This window comes from Lethenteron reissneri, chromosome 35 (assembly GCF_015708825.2).
Source record: "Lethenteron reissneri isolate LAM-NWPU_2019-01 chromosome 35, ASM1570882v1, whole genome shotgun sequence".
NCBI classification, from domain to species: domain Eukaryota; kingdom Metazoa; phylum Chordata; class Hyperoartia; order Petromyzontiformes; family Petromyzontidae; genus Lethenteron; species Lethenteron reissneri.
Window position 1 is genome coordinate 3,993,526 of NC_083813.1, and position 16,249 is coordinate 4,009,774.

Here is a 16,249-nt window from a genome sequence, read left to right on the forward strand (position 1 = left end):
TGTGTCACTCCTTAGGACATGAAAATGAAGGAATGTTTTGATATCCAGGTTTGATGGATGGTTTTGTCATGGGAACTGGCCCCGTCCTGTCTTTCGGTTGACCAGTTCCAGTTACTTGTGAAGCTGCTTGACCGAATGCAAAGTTTGTTGCATAAATTACATGTCAGAGCACACGGCAAGTCCGATAGGAAATGATTTACAGGAGACGTACTGAACCAACATAGCTTACATTTAATGAATGGCTTTTACGTTCCCATTAAACACTGCTTTCTGTACTTGTTTTCCCCCCAGAAAGACCGGTAAATAACATTTCAGCTATTTACAGGACATATATGAACACAACTTTTTAAAACTCCATTATACAACATCAGTAAAGGCACCCACACTTCGTGATAGTTTAAAAAGGTTTCTTTAAACAGCGAGTCCACTCCATATGTACCCTAAACGCAAATATGCATGATGCCACCCCAATGTCCAGTTTAGTATTTTACGCATGCAAAACAATGGTCTTAATTCTTATCATGTTACTAATTGTAGACGATGCATACCTCCTTTTTCTTGATGGATATAGTCATTTTAACAATCCGATTTACAATGTACTTTTGTTTTATCATTTAAAACCGCTTCCAGTAAAAAAATTGCATTCTTCACTTTACTACACATCACGTCATGAGCTAGCAGGCTGAAGATATACACTTCACATTTTCACCATCGTATGCTCTCAACAAATAACACAAACAAAAACAACAGAAATAAAGTGAATATCTTACAGATTTGCTGTAGAAATCGTCTTTTTAACAACACAAATCTACAAAGGGATACTTGTTTCAAGTCCTTCCAATACGTGTATTAAATGCAAGCTGCACAGATTAAAAAAAAAAAGTGGCAAAAAACATTCACTTTAACACAAACCCAGACCCGCTTTTACTCGTAGCTTGCACTGCTTCCTTCCCTGCTCATGGATACAAAACACAAGCACAGTACACACATTGTCTAAGGCTAAGACATCTTCCAGCACACACAGTACGTGGGTTAAGCATGATTATCAGTCACATACACCATCTCTGCCGGAAACAAACAAAAAAACGCCACAAAGCGGGAATTCACGTTTTCGCAATACGTAAGTTAGAGAGAATGTAGAATATAACAAGTGGCATTTACTTTAAGAATATTTAACCAATACAGTATACACAAGGATTTACAAACTTATTAAAATGCAATTTTCTAAAATAGTTTCAGCCATCAGCTCATGGTCGATGGTGATCTACATTTTATTGAATATTTTTGTGTCTTCTTAAGGGTAAGAGTCACCCACACCTATATATGAAGCAAATGTTTAAGCACAACTCATTTAAATTAATTGACAGCGTAGTATGAACATGTTATCTAAATTTGAATCAAAATTTATAAACAGTGATTAACTGAACAAGGTAATCAAAGTATGTCTCCATCAAGTAGGCCTTCATATGTAATTGTTCGAGCTACTGTAACAATTAAAAATAAGGGTAACTGTTGAAAATGTTGTCATGGTGTCCATTGTTACGGGAGAGATACTGCTGTAATCAATGTCACAAGTTTAGTTTTATGTTTTAACTGGGGGAGGCTAAGGCAGCAATAATTGTTAAAATTAAGGTGGTAGTTAAAACACTATGTAGTAATTCAAACTCAACAGCTGAAAGCGGCAATGCTGGTAGCGCCAAAGTTAATTAAAAGGGTTGCAGTGTACACAGCTTTCATTGACGTTTGGCAAAATTAATTGTTCTATTACATGTACATTAGGCAGAATGTACTTTCAGGCCGTATACTGTGCATTTGTGTATTTTTTGGGTTGGACCGTATGCATGTCAATTACAGCAACGCAACCTCCACCACCTAACACTACCAAACAAATCAAGGTGTCATCTGAACAAATGTTTTCAAGCACACCACCAGTATGTTGAAAATTATGAATTTACAAACTAAATCGGACGCGTTTTTAATGAAAGGCCCAACTTAAGCAGGGCAAATAGCCCAAAATGTTGACAATGCATTATGATGAGTTCACGTTAATCATGCCTTCACGGATTGAGTGCCAAGGACTTCTTGATGGTGGGCATGTGGAGAACTGAGCCGTAAGGACAATTACACGCACACACACATCTCTGCTTTGTCGGCACACAACACCGCATACACTACACTATCCGGCATGATGCACAAACTCTACGTCAAGAAAGCGGAACGAGCAACGCCAATTTCCATCTCCAGCCAGAAAAAACAAGGGGTTGTTTTGTTGTCATTTGCCTTTTTAATATTTTGCGCTTCGTCACTGCACGACGCGCTCGCTGGCTACGTCCTGCAGCCGGCGGAGCCACACACTCTCGTCGGGGCGTGGTCGCTTGGCTGGGGAGTCTGGCCCGTCGTCCAGTGGCAGAGACCGCTTGCGAGCAGCAGCAGCAGCAGCAGCGCCACCCTCGCCACAGCTGATCATGGAATTGATCTGACGCAGGTTCTGGAGGGGGGGGCAAACACACAGGCAGTGTGTTGTGTGAGAGCATGCGAGGTGTGTACATCCTTATTAAAGCACAGTGCCTTCGGAGGCAAGGGTTGGTGCATCACATGTGGAGCTGTGGAACGTGTATATTTTCTGGACTGAGAGGTGGTCAGAGATGTTAGTACGTCTGCGCAGACCTTTTGAGTGTTATTCCCTTGCATGATTGGGTTTTTTCCAGTTTACTTTGCTGGAATGCCAAACAAAAATCCAATACAGGATCCTCCTAGAAACTCATTGAGGCTTTATTTAAAAATAAATGGTACTTTTACATAAATATGGGAGGAACAAAAATTTACCTAAGGCAGCAGCACGCATTACATATCTTAAAATGTACTATTCTGATTCTGCTGGTGTGCACAGCTTGGTCAAGAGGTCATCACGGTTGAGTCCACTGATGCAACATTCAGAACTGCTTCCTTCGCATAACAAGCATACCCCGGTTTACGCCCAGGATGTAAATAGAAAGTACTTAAATCGAAGCAATGAGATGGGATCGTGGATCGTAACGTGGTATAGTACCTAAATATAGGATGCTCAGTTACCCTTTGCACATCTATAATGTACAACCACTTGTATAAACATAGTCGCCATGAATACGGGATGTAGAGCAACAAAATATTAAGAGTGTGTGTGTACAAGTGAAAGAGATGACTAGTCAGGAATACTAAAGCTTGAGCCGTAAAAAATGTGGGTCTTAATAGTAAAGTTGGTAAAGTTCCTAAATCTCGAGTACATTATGGCGAGGTACCACAGTACGTAACACGGGATTGGGAGATCATCAAGAAGTTGGGTACGTTATAGAGAAAGTACACAAAGCGGAATGGCGTGAATCGGGGTATGACTGAGTGCACATATCTCAGGCCATTGCCATTTTTCACAGCGGAATGAAACGAACTTTGTCAAAAATGTAGCTTGGATATTTTTCATTCATCAAGCAGTGGTAAGGTATATTCAGCCTGCGTATTGACTTGGTAAAAGTTGTGGGTTGTATTTAGAGACTAGTATTACAGGTGGACTAATACATGTGGGCTAGAACATAGGTACACACAAATTATGAATGCTTGTTCAAGGATATACAATGTGTGTATGTGTGCAACAAAAGCTATTAAACTCTTGTATTCATGCTTTGAGTGTGCTGATCCACGCGTGCCATTATTCCATGCATGTGGCAACATGTGCATGCGAATGAACCGTGCAGGCTACATTTCAATAAGGGAATAACCTAAAGGAAGATTCTACCAAAAACCTACTTTGTAGAATGTACCGAGACAGTCTGTCATAGACTGTCCAAATTGAGTTTGAAGATGTATTAACAACAAAAAATACATTAACATCACATTGAAGCAGACTATTATGGCAATCTAGTGATGTTTTAATGTCATCACTCGTGTCATTTTAGCCTTTTTTTCTCATTCAAAATGTAAACTGTCTGGCAAACCTGGGACACACAGCTGGTGTACTTATCTATAACAAACTAACTATATATTTTTGGGGTTGTTTGTGGGTCGTGAAGAAAAATCCATTTTGCTGTACTTCCATGGCCCATGTTTGTGCTCCCAGCCTTTACCCCCCTGCATTGATGAGCGTCGTAAAGTTAAACAACCCACACGGCGTGACGAATCCCTCATCTAACAGTGGACTGACAAAATGACGACTGATGTGCCTTTCTTTACTCAAGCTGGCATGTCGCTATAAAGTGCAAATGCTGGAAGTACAACACCACAGTTGTGTGCTCATCTCACCCTGGAGGGGCTCTGGTTGAAGCAGTAGAGCATACGGCTGCGTGGGGAGAAGGGCGCGCCATTCTTGTGCGGCGACACGTAGATCGGATGCATGTGGGACACGCGGCGCGGAGAGCACGGGTGCGTCCGCAGAAGAGGTAACGGCGACAAGGGTGGCACCTCCCTCTGTATCCATCACCGCCAGACAGAAATACACCATCAAGTACGGTCAGTACTCAGTCGATATGTAGCGATTTATTCCTAAAGCCAACTGATCACAATTCAGTAAAAGAGTGCAGGTTATAAGATTTGTGGGATGGGTGGTAATGGCAAGAGTGGCCAACAGGTGACCAAAGAAGGAGACTGATGGGTGGGATTGTGGACAGAAGCCTGGTGATTCAGGTTCAGCAAGTTGGTAGGCAGGCTAGACTGCACATCAGGATGTGTGACAGCACTGCAATGGCAAGCCAAGCACCGTGGGCAAGCAGCGGCGTGCGTGGTGAGGGGATGTAGGGAGCGACGGAGGACTGCACAGCAGCCAGACACTGCATACATGCGGCATATGTTGCGGCGATCTGGCAGCCACAAGACCTGTGGGCCACGAGCAGGCAAAGGCCAGGATGCAACTGAATACCAACAACAACCGCCCAGCCTCATACAGCGATGTAGAGCTTTAAAAAAAATTTTGATTAAAGAAAATATATACATGAGAAACATAAGAAAGACAAAGTAAACCTGAGGCAATGGGAAAGGAAAGTAATGGAAAAGTGAGGCTGCAGAGCGGAGGAAAGATTCGGCAGCCAGACTGATTGCCACCAAACTCTGGATATCTATATTACGCATACACTGGCACTGCCCGCACATTTGCGTGGGATAGAACGAGAGCACGCCCTTGCCTGCGCCAGCACAATGACTTCAGCACTTTGTCTATCAGTCCTATAAGATGATGTCACCGTGGTGAAGCCATAGGCGCATGGCTTAAGGGCCGATGATGTAGCTCATAAACATTGGGGTTTAAATATAATTCAACGGGGAAGCCATCTTCTGGAGGATTCTAGCAATTAATCGGGAGTCCTTCTCTTGGAAAACGTTGGCTCCCATTGCTTTGTATTGGAAGATACATATAGAAATTTCCTGGGCAAAATGTTAATTAGGAAAGGAAACACCTTTCTTGGAATGTTCTTGCTCAGAGAAATATTTTTATTGTGTTTCCATCTGATATACCATTTGGTAGAAACAAAGCGTGATGGATGGACTTGAAAATTTTGAACATATATATTATTCATGCAAATTAAAGATTGCCAGTAGGACCGTATAGAAAATACTCACAGCAGTCTCCAGGCTGTTGCCGGTGTACTTGAGCGCAAAGGTGCGGATACAAGAGATGTAGGTTTGGTTATAGAACTGGATGAGGTCCCCCCTCTCCTCTTCCTCCTCATCCTCATTGTCGGGGTGACAGCTTGAGCCCAGGAGGCGCGTGGGCGTGGGTGGTGCGCTGCTCGGGTGAGGCACGGGCAGGGTGCTGCTGGATCGCATGCTGGGAGGGCTTGACTCGCGCTCTCCTGCGCACCCCCGTCACCGCCGGACAGCAATACACCATCAAGTACCATCCATATTCAATAGATATCTAACGATTGATTCCTAAAGTCAATTATCACGATTCAGGGTCTTGGTTTGATTAAATTATTTTCATGTCTAAACTGTACAGTTTAACTTGATATACTTTTTATGACTTAATTTGTAAAATTTTGTTGACTCCATTCGCCGAAAAGTAAAATCGTATCATTTACATATAAATTGCATAAACTTGTAGATTATAACACACATGATGTAATGCATGTATCGTGAGGGAACATATTGATGAATGCATTGTCATATTCATATTTCTCACCGCTATCCTGAAAAACATGCACTGTCATTTAAAATGTGTTACCACTAACAACTCAGGTAACACGCACCATCGTGTACAATCTATCGAGTTGGCTTCTGTGACTGAGCCAAGTTTACTCAGCTGCTGGTCAATATCATGAATTAAACATTTTCTGGAGAAATGGGTAATAATACTCTTATATAAGCGCACAACTTTATCTATCTGTGATGAACGCTGCACTTTCCGTCGATTTCACTGCAGGGGGCGCTGCAAACCTACACGCCCCCTGCATGAACGACTTAGGCGCAGGGACAGACGTTCGATCACATTGGAATCGATCTGAAGACGGCGGTCTTCTCGCACAGGCCAGCTCTACGTCGCCTTATCTCAATCCCGCAATCCCAAACGGGTGACAGTCCGCATCGAACCAAACCCCCAGGAAGGCCATCTACTTAACGACGAGAAAAAATTAACACGAAATGCCGTTTTCAATTAAGTCTTCCAGATGTAAAATGAAGAAATTAAATTATCTAATTCAAAACAATACAATTCAAAGATGTTTCATTTTAAAACTTCAAAACGGAGCATCGGGTGCTTGCGTTAATTAGCTGTCAACAGGACAATACATTCCCATGTATTCAATGCTATGGACACCTAAAGCCTTTCTGGAAGGTATGTCCTCCAAAAGAGTTACGAGTATTTAGAAATTAGCACCAATAAAATATATATTGGTGCCAAATATAAACCAAGCAGGTAACGACAGTCCAGTTCATTGACAATTCAAACCGATTCCAAAGCTCACAACATATCTCCAATCGTGCATGCAATAACCGATTATGTAATAATTTGGTGTGATTTCTGCAGCCATTCGGCACAAAATCTACTCCACTGTAACACAAATATTCTTGAATTGACAATGCATTCCATTTCAGGGTAGGTTAATCATTACAAGCCTAATACAAAGCCATGTTGCATCCTCTCAGCTAACGAAATGGCTATCCTTGTGAACCGAGCGAACGGGATGAGTTAAAGAAACAAAGCCTGTGCTCCCACCTCGGTCGCGTGCCTCTGTGCTGCCCTCACTGCTGCCCGAGTTCCTCCTGCGTCTGCGGCCTTTGAGCAGAACGCTGCGGTAAACCTGTGGGGAAGAGAGACACCGCGGCCTCTGTCATCTCACCAATACCTTGAGTGATATTAGTCCACGAGTCGACATAAGTCCACTGGTGAGCAGTACAATCACTCAAGGTCATCCGAAATCTTAAAAGGGACTGTGATAGCAATAGTGGACAACTACAGAGTGAAAACGTATAAACACTATTGTCTAACAATGACCTGATTAAAGACAACTATACATAAGCCTATTCTTTTTCTGCAAAGGTTATTTTTCAGAGCACAAGAACAGCCAGTGCCAGGATTGTTAGCCTACTACAGAATGTCCTGTTAAAATGCGTAAATATTAACGAGTTGTTTTTGGACGGCACTTTGCAGAGGCCGTATAAAATCCTTCATGCAAAACTCACACCACTACTATTTAGACACATAAACAAACATGTTCACAAGCACAATACAGCACCATGGGGAGACTCACGTGACTGTTGGCCTGGGGCTGGCTCCGATACCACTTCATTATGTCCTGGAATGAGCGCTCCGACTTCGTCACCTGGGCCAATCAGAAGCAGCAGCAGAATTACTCAGGGTTGTCCAATCCCATATGGCACAAGCAACCGCTGCAATCTCATACTTGCTATCAGTTACATCCATGGCTCATATCAACAAAGTACTGTAACCAGTGGAGAGTCACATTTCCTAAATATTAAGATTAACATTTTCATATTTCACATACATTACAAAAAGTAGTAATGCATTTTTCGATTTAAAGCTTTTGTGACTGCAGGGATTCATCTTCTTGGTTCTTTCGGTAAAATCACGTAGAAGGGAAGTAATAAAATAATAAAAATAAAACACAATAAAATAATTCTCACGACGTTTCGGCCACAACGCAAGCAGCCGTCCATAAATATGCTAAATTCCTCTTGATAGTAATACATGTTATGATGTTGAAATTAACCTATGGAAATTTGACTTCTTTAAAAAAAAGCATTAGTTTGGCTCTTCCATAAGATCCTAAGAATTATGTCAGGATGGCTTAGTAGCTTGTGGAATATCATGGCCCTAAATCACCAGGCATGGATATTATGTTGCAAATTAAATCCTATTTTGGGAGGGGGGGGGGGTAGAGTGGACTGAATTTTATCCCCCTAGTCATTAATACAATAAGTATTACTTGATTGGAAGCCAACAGTGGGTATTCTATAACTTGAATGGCCCCACCATGGGAATGTGGAATTTTCACTGCAGGCAAAGAGGCACCAACAACAAGATAAGCACCGCCCCATCGCTTGTCTGAACAGGGACCACATTGTCTCTACAAATTATGCGACGGGAGACCTCGGTACATGATCACAAAACGTGGACAAAAAAGAAAACTTTTTGCAAAACAGGAATCAAGCCTTTTGACTTAATTTGAGCTTGACCAAACAGGAGCGAGCGATCAAGGAGTGTTCACATGCTGCCTTACCTTGGCCATGACATAGATGGCGCACATGAGCAGTTGATCAAGGTGCCGATCAGCCATGAGGTTGGTGCAGTGGACAAGAGAATGCTCGAAGCAAGTCCACACTTTGCTGCGGAGCTCCGGCGACACGTCCAGCTTCTGGCAGAGGTCGCGTAGCCGCACGCTCGCCAGGTGGTATACCTGCCGCCCCCATGTGCACACGATTAGCACAACTGGCTACGTACAGTGCAAAATAAATCCAATATACATACATACAATTTAGTAGTTTTGTAATGGGCTGCTTGTGTCGAAGATCTTGCAGGTAACAAAATACATAATTATAACATGCACAATAGAAACATTCCATCACTGACAACACAACTTAGATTTATAAAGCGTCTCAATATGACCACGAGTTAAGATGCTGCACACGAAGACACGTATGTTACGTGATTTTGAGAAAGAGGATTTTATTTTTAAGGCAAAAGAGGGAAATTAAAGAGAGCAGATAAGAGGGGAAAAATGACTTTTGCATTCAAGGAGACATTCAGATTCATGGAAATGTTGGCGACATCAGCGGCAACAAACCTTGCGGAAGAAGAGTGCTAGGGAGCCAGTGCGCTTGGGCCTGCTCATGATAGTGCCGGCCCCTGCTGCAGCTGCTTCCCCATCAGCTGCGGCTGTCACTGCTGGCGCAGTGCACAGGGCGGGGCCCTCCTTACGGCGGGCGGTCAGGGTTTGCGACAGCAACTGCGTGGCCTGCAGCGTTGGCTGGTGACCCCCGCTCATATTCACCGTGACTGGCACGAACGTGATGGTGCCACTGTCACTGGTTATGCCTGCATTCCCAACGGGAAGAACAACAAAAATTACCTCATGGTAACTTATCTTCACTCTCACACCACAATTTCTGGACAATTAGTTTAGCCAGGTGTGGCATGTGCACTTTTGTGGATCATGCAGCTTTGTGGAACACACAAACCCACTGATCTAACAAGTGGCCAGATGACGGCAGTACAGGATGTAGGTTCGTGAACAAGTATATGTGAACATCATGGGATCTCCTTTGCCAGTACCAAAATATACTAATAGGGTTTTTCCCTTTTTTTTGGCAACAAAACTGACACCTTTTGCAAGGAATCATGCTTACATTAACCACAATACCTGCAGTCAAATGCAAACAAAAAACAATACTCTGATAATTTATGCATTGTCTTTGAAACTGATTGGTCCGCACCAGAGACAGCTTTTCAAAGACAATGCATAAATTATCAGAGTATTGTTTTTTGTTTGCATTTGACTGCAGGTATTGTGGTTAATGTAAGCATGATTCCTTGCAAAAGGTGTCAGTTTTGTTGCCAGAAAAAAGGGGAAAAACCCTATAAGTATATGTGAAGCTTTGTTGTATTATGAGTGCCCATTCACAAGACCTGATAGGTGCCTCACCTCGCACAGGAATGGTGACCGACTGGCCATTAGTTGCGGTGACGGTGGCCGTGGCTACGGTGAGCATGGTGTGTCCGGGCAGCGGCGTTACGGACGGCACATTCAGCAGTCCCCGCGGCCCCAGCACGGAGGCTGCAGGCGCCGCCAAGCCGTCAGCAACCGCCGAGGATGGGGCAGCGGTGGCAGTAGAGGAGGAAGACTGAGATGTCGAGGAGGCGATGGATGCCATCGCCAATGAGTCTGTGAACAGCTTGCGGCGAGCGGTCCCAGCGGCTGGGGAGCTGTATCGATCATGCGCCGAGAACGGGGACTGTGGCGCGTCACCTGCAACTGTACAAAACCAGCTCGTGAATACAAGGTTAGTTCAATATAAAGGGGCATCGGCAATGATAACAGCGAAAAATACCAGACCCGTCACATTTTCCCCACCAATATGAAACAAAAGTTTTTGAAAATTTGGCTTCATGCTATTTTGTGGGCACATGAAAACTGATTTTAGGTTGTACCCCAACCAACCATAATTTAGATGTGTTATGCATCAATATTCATGCTGTTCAATTGAGAACACGTACAAATATATTTGAGTGATTCATCAAACCGATTAAAATAACAAAAGTCTTTCATTGTCACGTTTTATTTAATCACTCCTAGTTTTTTAGGTAAACACTGAAAGCCTTACCCAGGAGTACCAATTATAAACTCTTAAAGTGGAAGGGTCATGCCTCAACTTAAAATATACCTATGGTTGTGGTAGGAGGTGATTTTAACGCACAGCAAGTTGGCACAGTAGGGGGCACAGGTGGTGCATTAGCCAGTCATCTCAATCACTTGGCCCGTAGCACCTGGGTCTGCCCCGTGACCTCCTGCCAGCAGGCGTTCGACACTTCACGTGGCCTCAAAGTGCACATAGCCTGGCACAAGCGTTGTGGTGACGTCACCGCCACTTAGTGGCGAATGGCGGTTGTTGTTTTAACAAGAACCTGTTACAAGCACCATGGCAAACAATGATGGTCGAAAGGGACGAGCACCGCTCTTCAGTGCTGGTGTTGACCACCACTTGAGGGAACAAATAAACTAAGTCAAATGAGGGAAGTCTACTCCAATAAACTTGACAATATTTGTACAAATTTCAGGTTATATCCTTTAGTTTCATAATTTTTATGGGCCCAGATATCATCATTTAGATTTTACAATCTGATTTCCTAGGTTAAAAAAGTAAAAAAGATCGTGGCTCATCTTCCTAACCATTCTAGAATACCTCCCTCATGACCAGCAATATATTAGATTTAATGGGTCCAATGCAACTACACTCATGACAATGTAAAAAGAAAAAATGGTTCTTAATCAAATCAGGACCCTGAATAATAATACCTTAAACCATGAGGGAGGTAAATCATTACACCCTTAATTCAAGTGCAATGCTCTAAGTGCCATGGCCTCACTCTCTATTAACAATATTTCGAAAGCCTACATACACAGAATTGTCAAACATATGAGAAAGAGGGTTACCTTTCATTGTGATGGGGCACGCGTCGGTGCGGACTTCACGCACACGCGGATGAATAATGGCAGGAGCTGGAATGCTTTCCAGGTGGTTTGGTAGTGTCACCTGTTGTCAAGAGACAACGGAAAACACTAATTAATGCAAACCTCAGCATGACATTCTTTGCTTGCAGAAAACGTAACAATTCCAAGTGCGTGTTACGATAGCCAAACGCTGGTGTGGGTGAGGTGCACATATTGGACATGCCTCCTCGCAGCTGGGCGTGCCGGCGGCATGGGCTGCATGCAGGGCGTCCCAGAGCGGGGAGTCGCGTCTCCACGCTAGGCTCTCCAGCACCGTCTCCTCAACATGGTTCAGGTGTTTCACCATGTCCCGTGAGAGGCCCTCCTCTGCACGGATCAGTACTTCTATCACCTGCTCGCACACAAAGACAAAGATCCCCCGTATAGCAAGTGCTGTTAGTGAGCACCTATCAAGGCCAGCACAGCACACAAGGGGGTGGGGGGTGGCTAACACCATGCCAGGCCGCCTTTGTCTCCCCAGTAGTGATGTTTACACACTTCCTAGAACAGAATCATTAAACTATATTTGACAAATGGTGTGGAATGTTAAAAGACGTGCGTGTATGCAGTATGTTTCTCCGTGTGTCTGTCTCTCCTTGCGTCTACTCGAGAGACATGGTGACACAGAGGGATGGCGCTAGAGACAAAAAGGATAGAGACACACGAGGCACAAGAGACGCACAAAGACAAGGGCGACACACACCTTGTAGAAGGAGTAGGGGCTGATGCTGAGCGTGTCGAGGATCCAGGGGAACGTGCGCTGCGAGTTGTAGGAGAAGAGCACGATCTCCAGGCAGCATGCCATGAGCGAGCGGTGAAACACATCCTGCTCCAACAGAGTCTGCATTGCGTTGTGTGCGTGCAGGCAAAACCATCAAGCTTAGAGCTCATGTCACAATATGGCATGCTTATTGCTGGTGCGAAAAGAAGTTCAACATACATTCACGCAATGGCATCTACTCTTACTTACGCGATAGTGTTTTAGATTGTCTGTACTTAGAGATAATTCTGCTTTCGTGTGTCGTACTTCAAACACAACTATTGAATCATAATTGATGTTTGGAATAGGCGACCTAATGGTCGGACAAAAATCTGTGTTGTAAGACCCTGCAATTATAACATGGACTGAACACATGTGTGTTAAAACCTTTATTGCTATAAAGCAGACTAGATATCTGGGAAGTGCAAAAAAGAACATGAATGACAATGATTAGAAAATTAATACCGACATGAGTCTCAGGACAATTATTTCAGGAGAGTATTGTGTTGGTATGGTTGGCCAATTATTTAAACAGCGCTTGGACTGCGGGAGAAAATAAAATTCACATCTACAAGTTACAACAGAAAGGCGATTCCATGAATGAGGCTCACAACCTATATTCTTAACTGTAATCTCCTGGCCACTGCAAACTAGCATTTTTTGGAGTCTCAATCTATGAGATCTTCTAATAGTTGGAACATAGACATGCTGCATTCTACACTTGTGCTTGTACAAATGACATGTGCTTGCTTTCATTTAAAAGAATGCCTGTAGATTTAAGTCAATGATCGTGAATTGTGGGTGTGAGACCGGATGATGGCATATTTATTATACACACTGTCAGGTCTTTCCCTTGCACCCTCTTCTTCTCCTGTGTGATGACACCTTCCAGCACTTTGTAGTACAGAATCTCTGCCAATTTCAGCCGTTTCTGGGCAAAGTCTGAGCAAAGGAAAACAGACATGTGGACAATTGATGATTCAAACTCTACCTACACATTCTTAAATTGGTGTCTACCAGTACAAGGGGTGTGTATGCAATATCTACCTCTACAGAAAGGAGGAAATATTTACACGTGTTTACTCAAAGACAAAAAATAAATGCATAAAAATACGTGGAAATAATCGACAAAAGCTTAGACTAAAGCCATTGCCACATTGGTGAGTCAGTAATCCAATGACTTTTCTTCAAAAACTCTTGAGTTCTATTTCATAGGGGACTTTTCCATCTTGGGTTGGTGCTTCTTACAAGGTACTAAATACCAATAGTTGGAATATAACACACAGGAGTGCTCTCACAAGCGCCTGTGTGCGTTTGTGCACTCATTGCAATGGAGGTCAACCACTGTGTTCCAGGTCACTGCTGTGCAAAGACATCTGTCTTGTGTAAAGAGTGCTTCTGGAAACCCTTTCTTTGATGGCAGTGTAGCGAGGGTACAATAACAAGACCCAACAAGTTGTAACATTCATGCCGTCAATGGCTGGGCTAAACTAAAGGCACCTTTGTTCTCATGTGTATGATAGCATATATTATTCAGAGTATAACAGCACATTAGAGGGTCGTCTGGCCATCATCATGTCTGGCTGCCTGTCCCAGCAGGCACCAATACTCATGTTCACTGTACAACCAGCATCTTAGGCTGAGTCAGCAATTGCATGTCTTTGAATGCGACCTTACCATAACACAAGTTAATTCAGTGTGTTACAATACTGCTAATCACTGCATCACCACAGCACCACTTCAGTCTGATCAGGTCTGATCACGTGAAGATGACCTACAGCGCCAAGTCACAGTAGCAAGTGCTCACTAACAGCAGTTGTCCCATCCATCAGTAAGGATATAAATGGATTTTTATTTTTGTAACAACGGGTGATTTAAGGTCCTTGGCCTGATGTAGCAGTGCTAAAACAATAGTTGAATGAATGTTCAAAGTGTTTTCTTTTTAAGTATCAGTGCCAAACTTCACAACAAGAAACTACATTTTACAGTTGTATGACATGTTATTTTAACTAATTAAATGGAGATGTGGGAAAATAGATAAAATTAAGAGAAATGTTAATAAAACATACTTATCAAACTTTGATTGCAGTAACTTCCATAGCTTGAAGAAACATTCACAGTAATACTGTTCTAATGACAAGGGATGTGTTCTATAAATGTGTCGTTTGAGAAGCAAGACAAACAATTATTTTGCGATGATATCAAAGCCTTGGACCATCATTGAACTATGTGCATTCATTGCACTTAAACATGACAATGAAAAGATATATATAAACACTGTTTCATGAAGGTCAGTCATTGTTGTGTCAGGTCATGGAGATTTTAATATCTTCTGAAATTGCATGCACCACATGTGTAACATTAAGGCTGGGCAGACACTCAGCTTATGATAGCAGATCATGTCGGCGTGTGTGTTCATGTAAGCATGCACAGGCCATACCTATATGCGAGCCAGGCTGCCCATCGCTGGGCCCAGTGTAGTGTTTGCAGAATGTTGCACCCATCTCCCGCACCCGTGTCTGCACCGCCTCGGTCTGATCACGCGAAGATGACCTGCAAGCGGCAGTCACAGCAGCCAGTTGCTCTAAAAACACACATTAACCCAGGGCCGAGGAGACACGCACGATGTTCAAACGTGTAAACTCCAGTCTGGACGGCCAGTGCCGAAGACAATCAAGGGGCATGTGAGTAACTGGAACATTTGATGCTTCAGCTGCTGTGCTCATGACGGATTGCGCAATATATCTGTGATGACTGGCTGAGTGGTGGGAGCAGTCCAGTAAAAACAAAGTGGTCTTTGGCTCGCGGAACAAACCCTCATGCATGCATTACCAGGAAAGGCAAGAGAGACACTTTGCAGTACAAACTTCCTATTTGAAGAATGTTTAGTAGTACAGTTACGGTTATTATACAACAATAAGGATAAATTGTGAATAGAGACAAACCAATATTTTTTTTGTACAGCATGCTGTTATTGCTGCAAGATATTTTTCTATTGTGTATTTTATGAGTTTGCTTAATCAAGGTTAATATTCACTGAGCCCCATCAGCATGATGTAGCATTGTAACGTAATTTTTTTCATAAACGAAACTGGACTGTATTTGTACCAGGTAAGGCCCACTGAGCTATATAGCCCTTTTCCAGAAGCAACCTGGTCAAAATTATACCTCAACGAAGTGGCTTATGATGTAGAAATTTATATCACAAGTCTGGAAAAACTATATAGGCAAAATAATATTGCAGAAAGGTAGTGACATTTTTACATGTACATTGGAAAAGTGGTTTAATAAAAAAAATGTGACTCATCAAATTATCTGGAAAGACCATTGATGAAAAATATATTTATATATACTAGCAACCCCCATGTCCTTTGGACATGATCGTCCATCCGTGCCTCCCAGCCAGCCATTCATATACAGAGGCCCGTCTCTCTCCACCTTTCCCTTGCATTCTCTGTAATTATTATTGCAATTTATCTCCATTTCTCGTTTTGTCTTTGTTTCTGTTTCTAAATTCCTCTGGGTGGGGGGGAGGCGCGACATAAGCACTCATAAACCGCACAGATGTACACGGGATTGACATCACTTCGCACAGGTAAGGGCCACTGGGCTAGAAAGCTCTTTATCAGCAGCGAACTGGCCACATATCAAAGCCCAATGAAGTGCATTATCACGTGGAAATTTATAGCAGCCAAATACTCTAAAACACACGGTTCTGAATGTGAAGGGGAAAACCGGAGGACCCGCAGAAAAATCCACGCAACCAGAAGGCAAAACTCCAAATATATAGGCGTCAGGATTG

General features: G+C 43.1%; 1 protein-coding gene across 2 annotated transcripts in view; it reads right to left on the reverse strand.

The window, feature by feature from the left end:
• Positions 1-211: 211 nt before the first annotated feature.
• The window catches only part of RBL1 (RB transcriptional corepressor like 1), a 33,275-nt gene continuing 17,237 nt past the window's right edge, over positions 212-16,249 (reverse strand). For both annotated transcript variants that reach the window (XM_061565596.1, XM_061565595.1), the window contains exons 10-22: positions 14,888-15,000; positions 13,286-13,389; positions 12,391-12,528; positions 11,872-12,039; positions 11,631-11,730; positions 10,122-10,451; positions 9,264-9,514; positions 8,700-8,876; positions 7,710-7,781; positions 7,175-7,259; positions 5,581-5,813; positions 4,273-4,437; positions 212-2,488 (exon numbers count right to left, since the gene is read on the reverse strand). In XM_061565596.1, the coding sequence (XP_061421580.1) occupies positions 2,303-2,488; positions 4,273-4,437; positions 5,581-5,813; positions 7,175-7,259; positions 7,710-7,781; positions 8,700-8,876; positions 9,264-9,514; positions 10,122-10,451; positions 11,631-11,730; positions 11,872-12,039; positions 12,391-12,528; positions 13,286-13,389; positions 14,888-15,000 (2,122 nt within the window). In that variant the 3' untranslated portion in view covers positions 212-2,302. The remainder of the gene's footprint in view (positions 2,489-4,272; positions 4,438-5,580; positions 5,814-7,174; positions 7,260-7,709; positions 7,782-8,699; positions 8,877-9,263; positions 9,515-10,121; positions 10,452-11,630; positions 11,731-11,871; positions 12,040-12,390; positions 12,529-13,285; positions 13,390-14,887; positions 15,001-16,249) is intronic.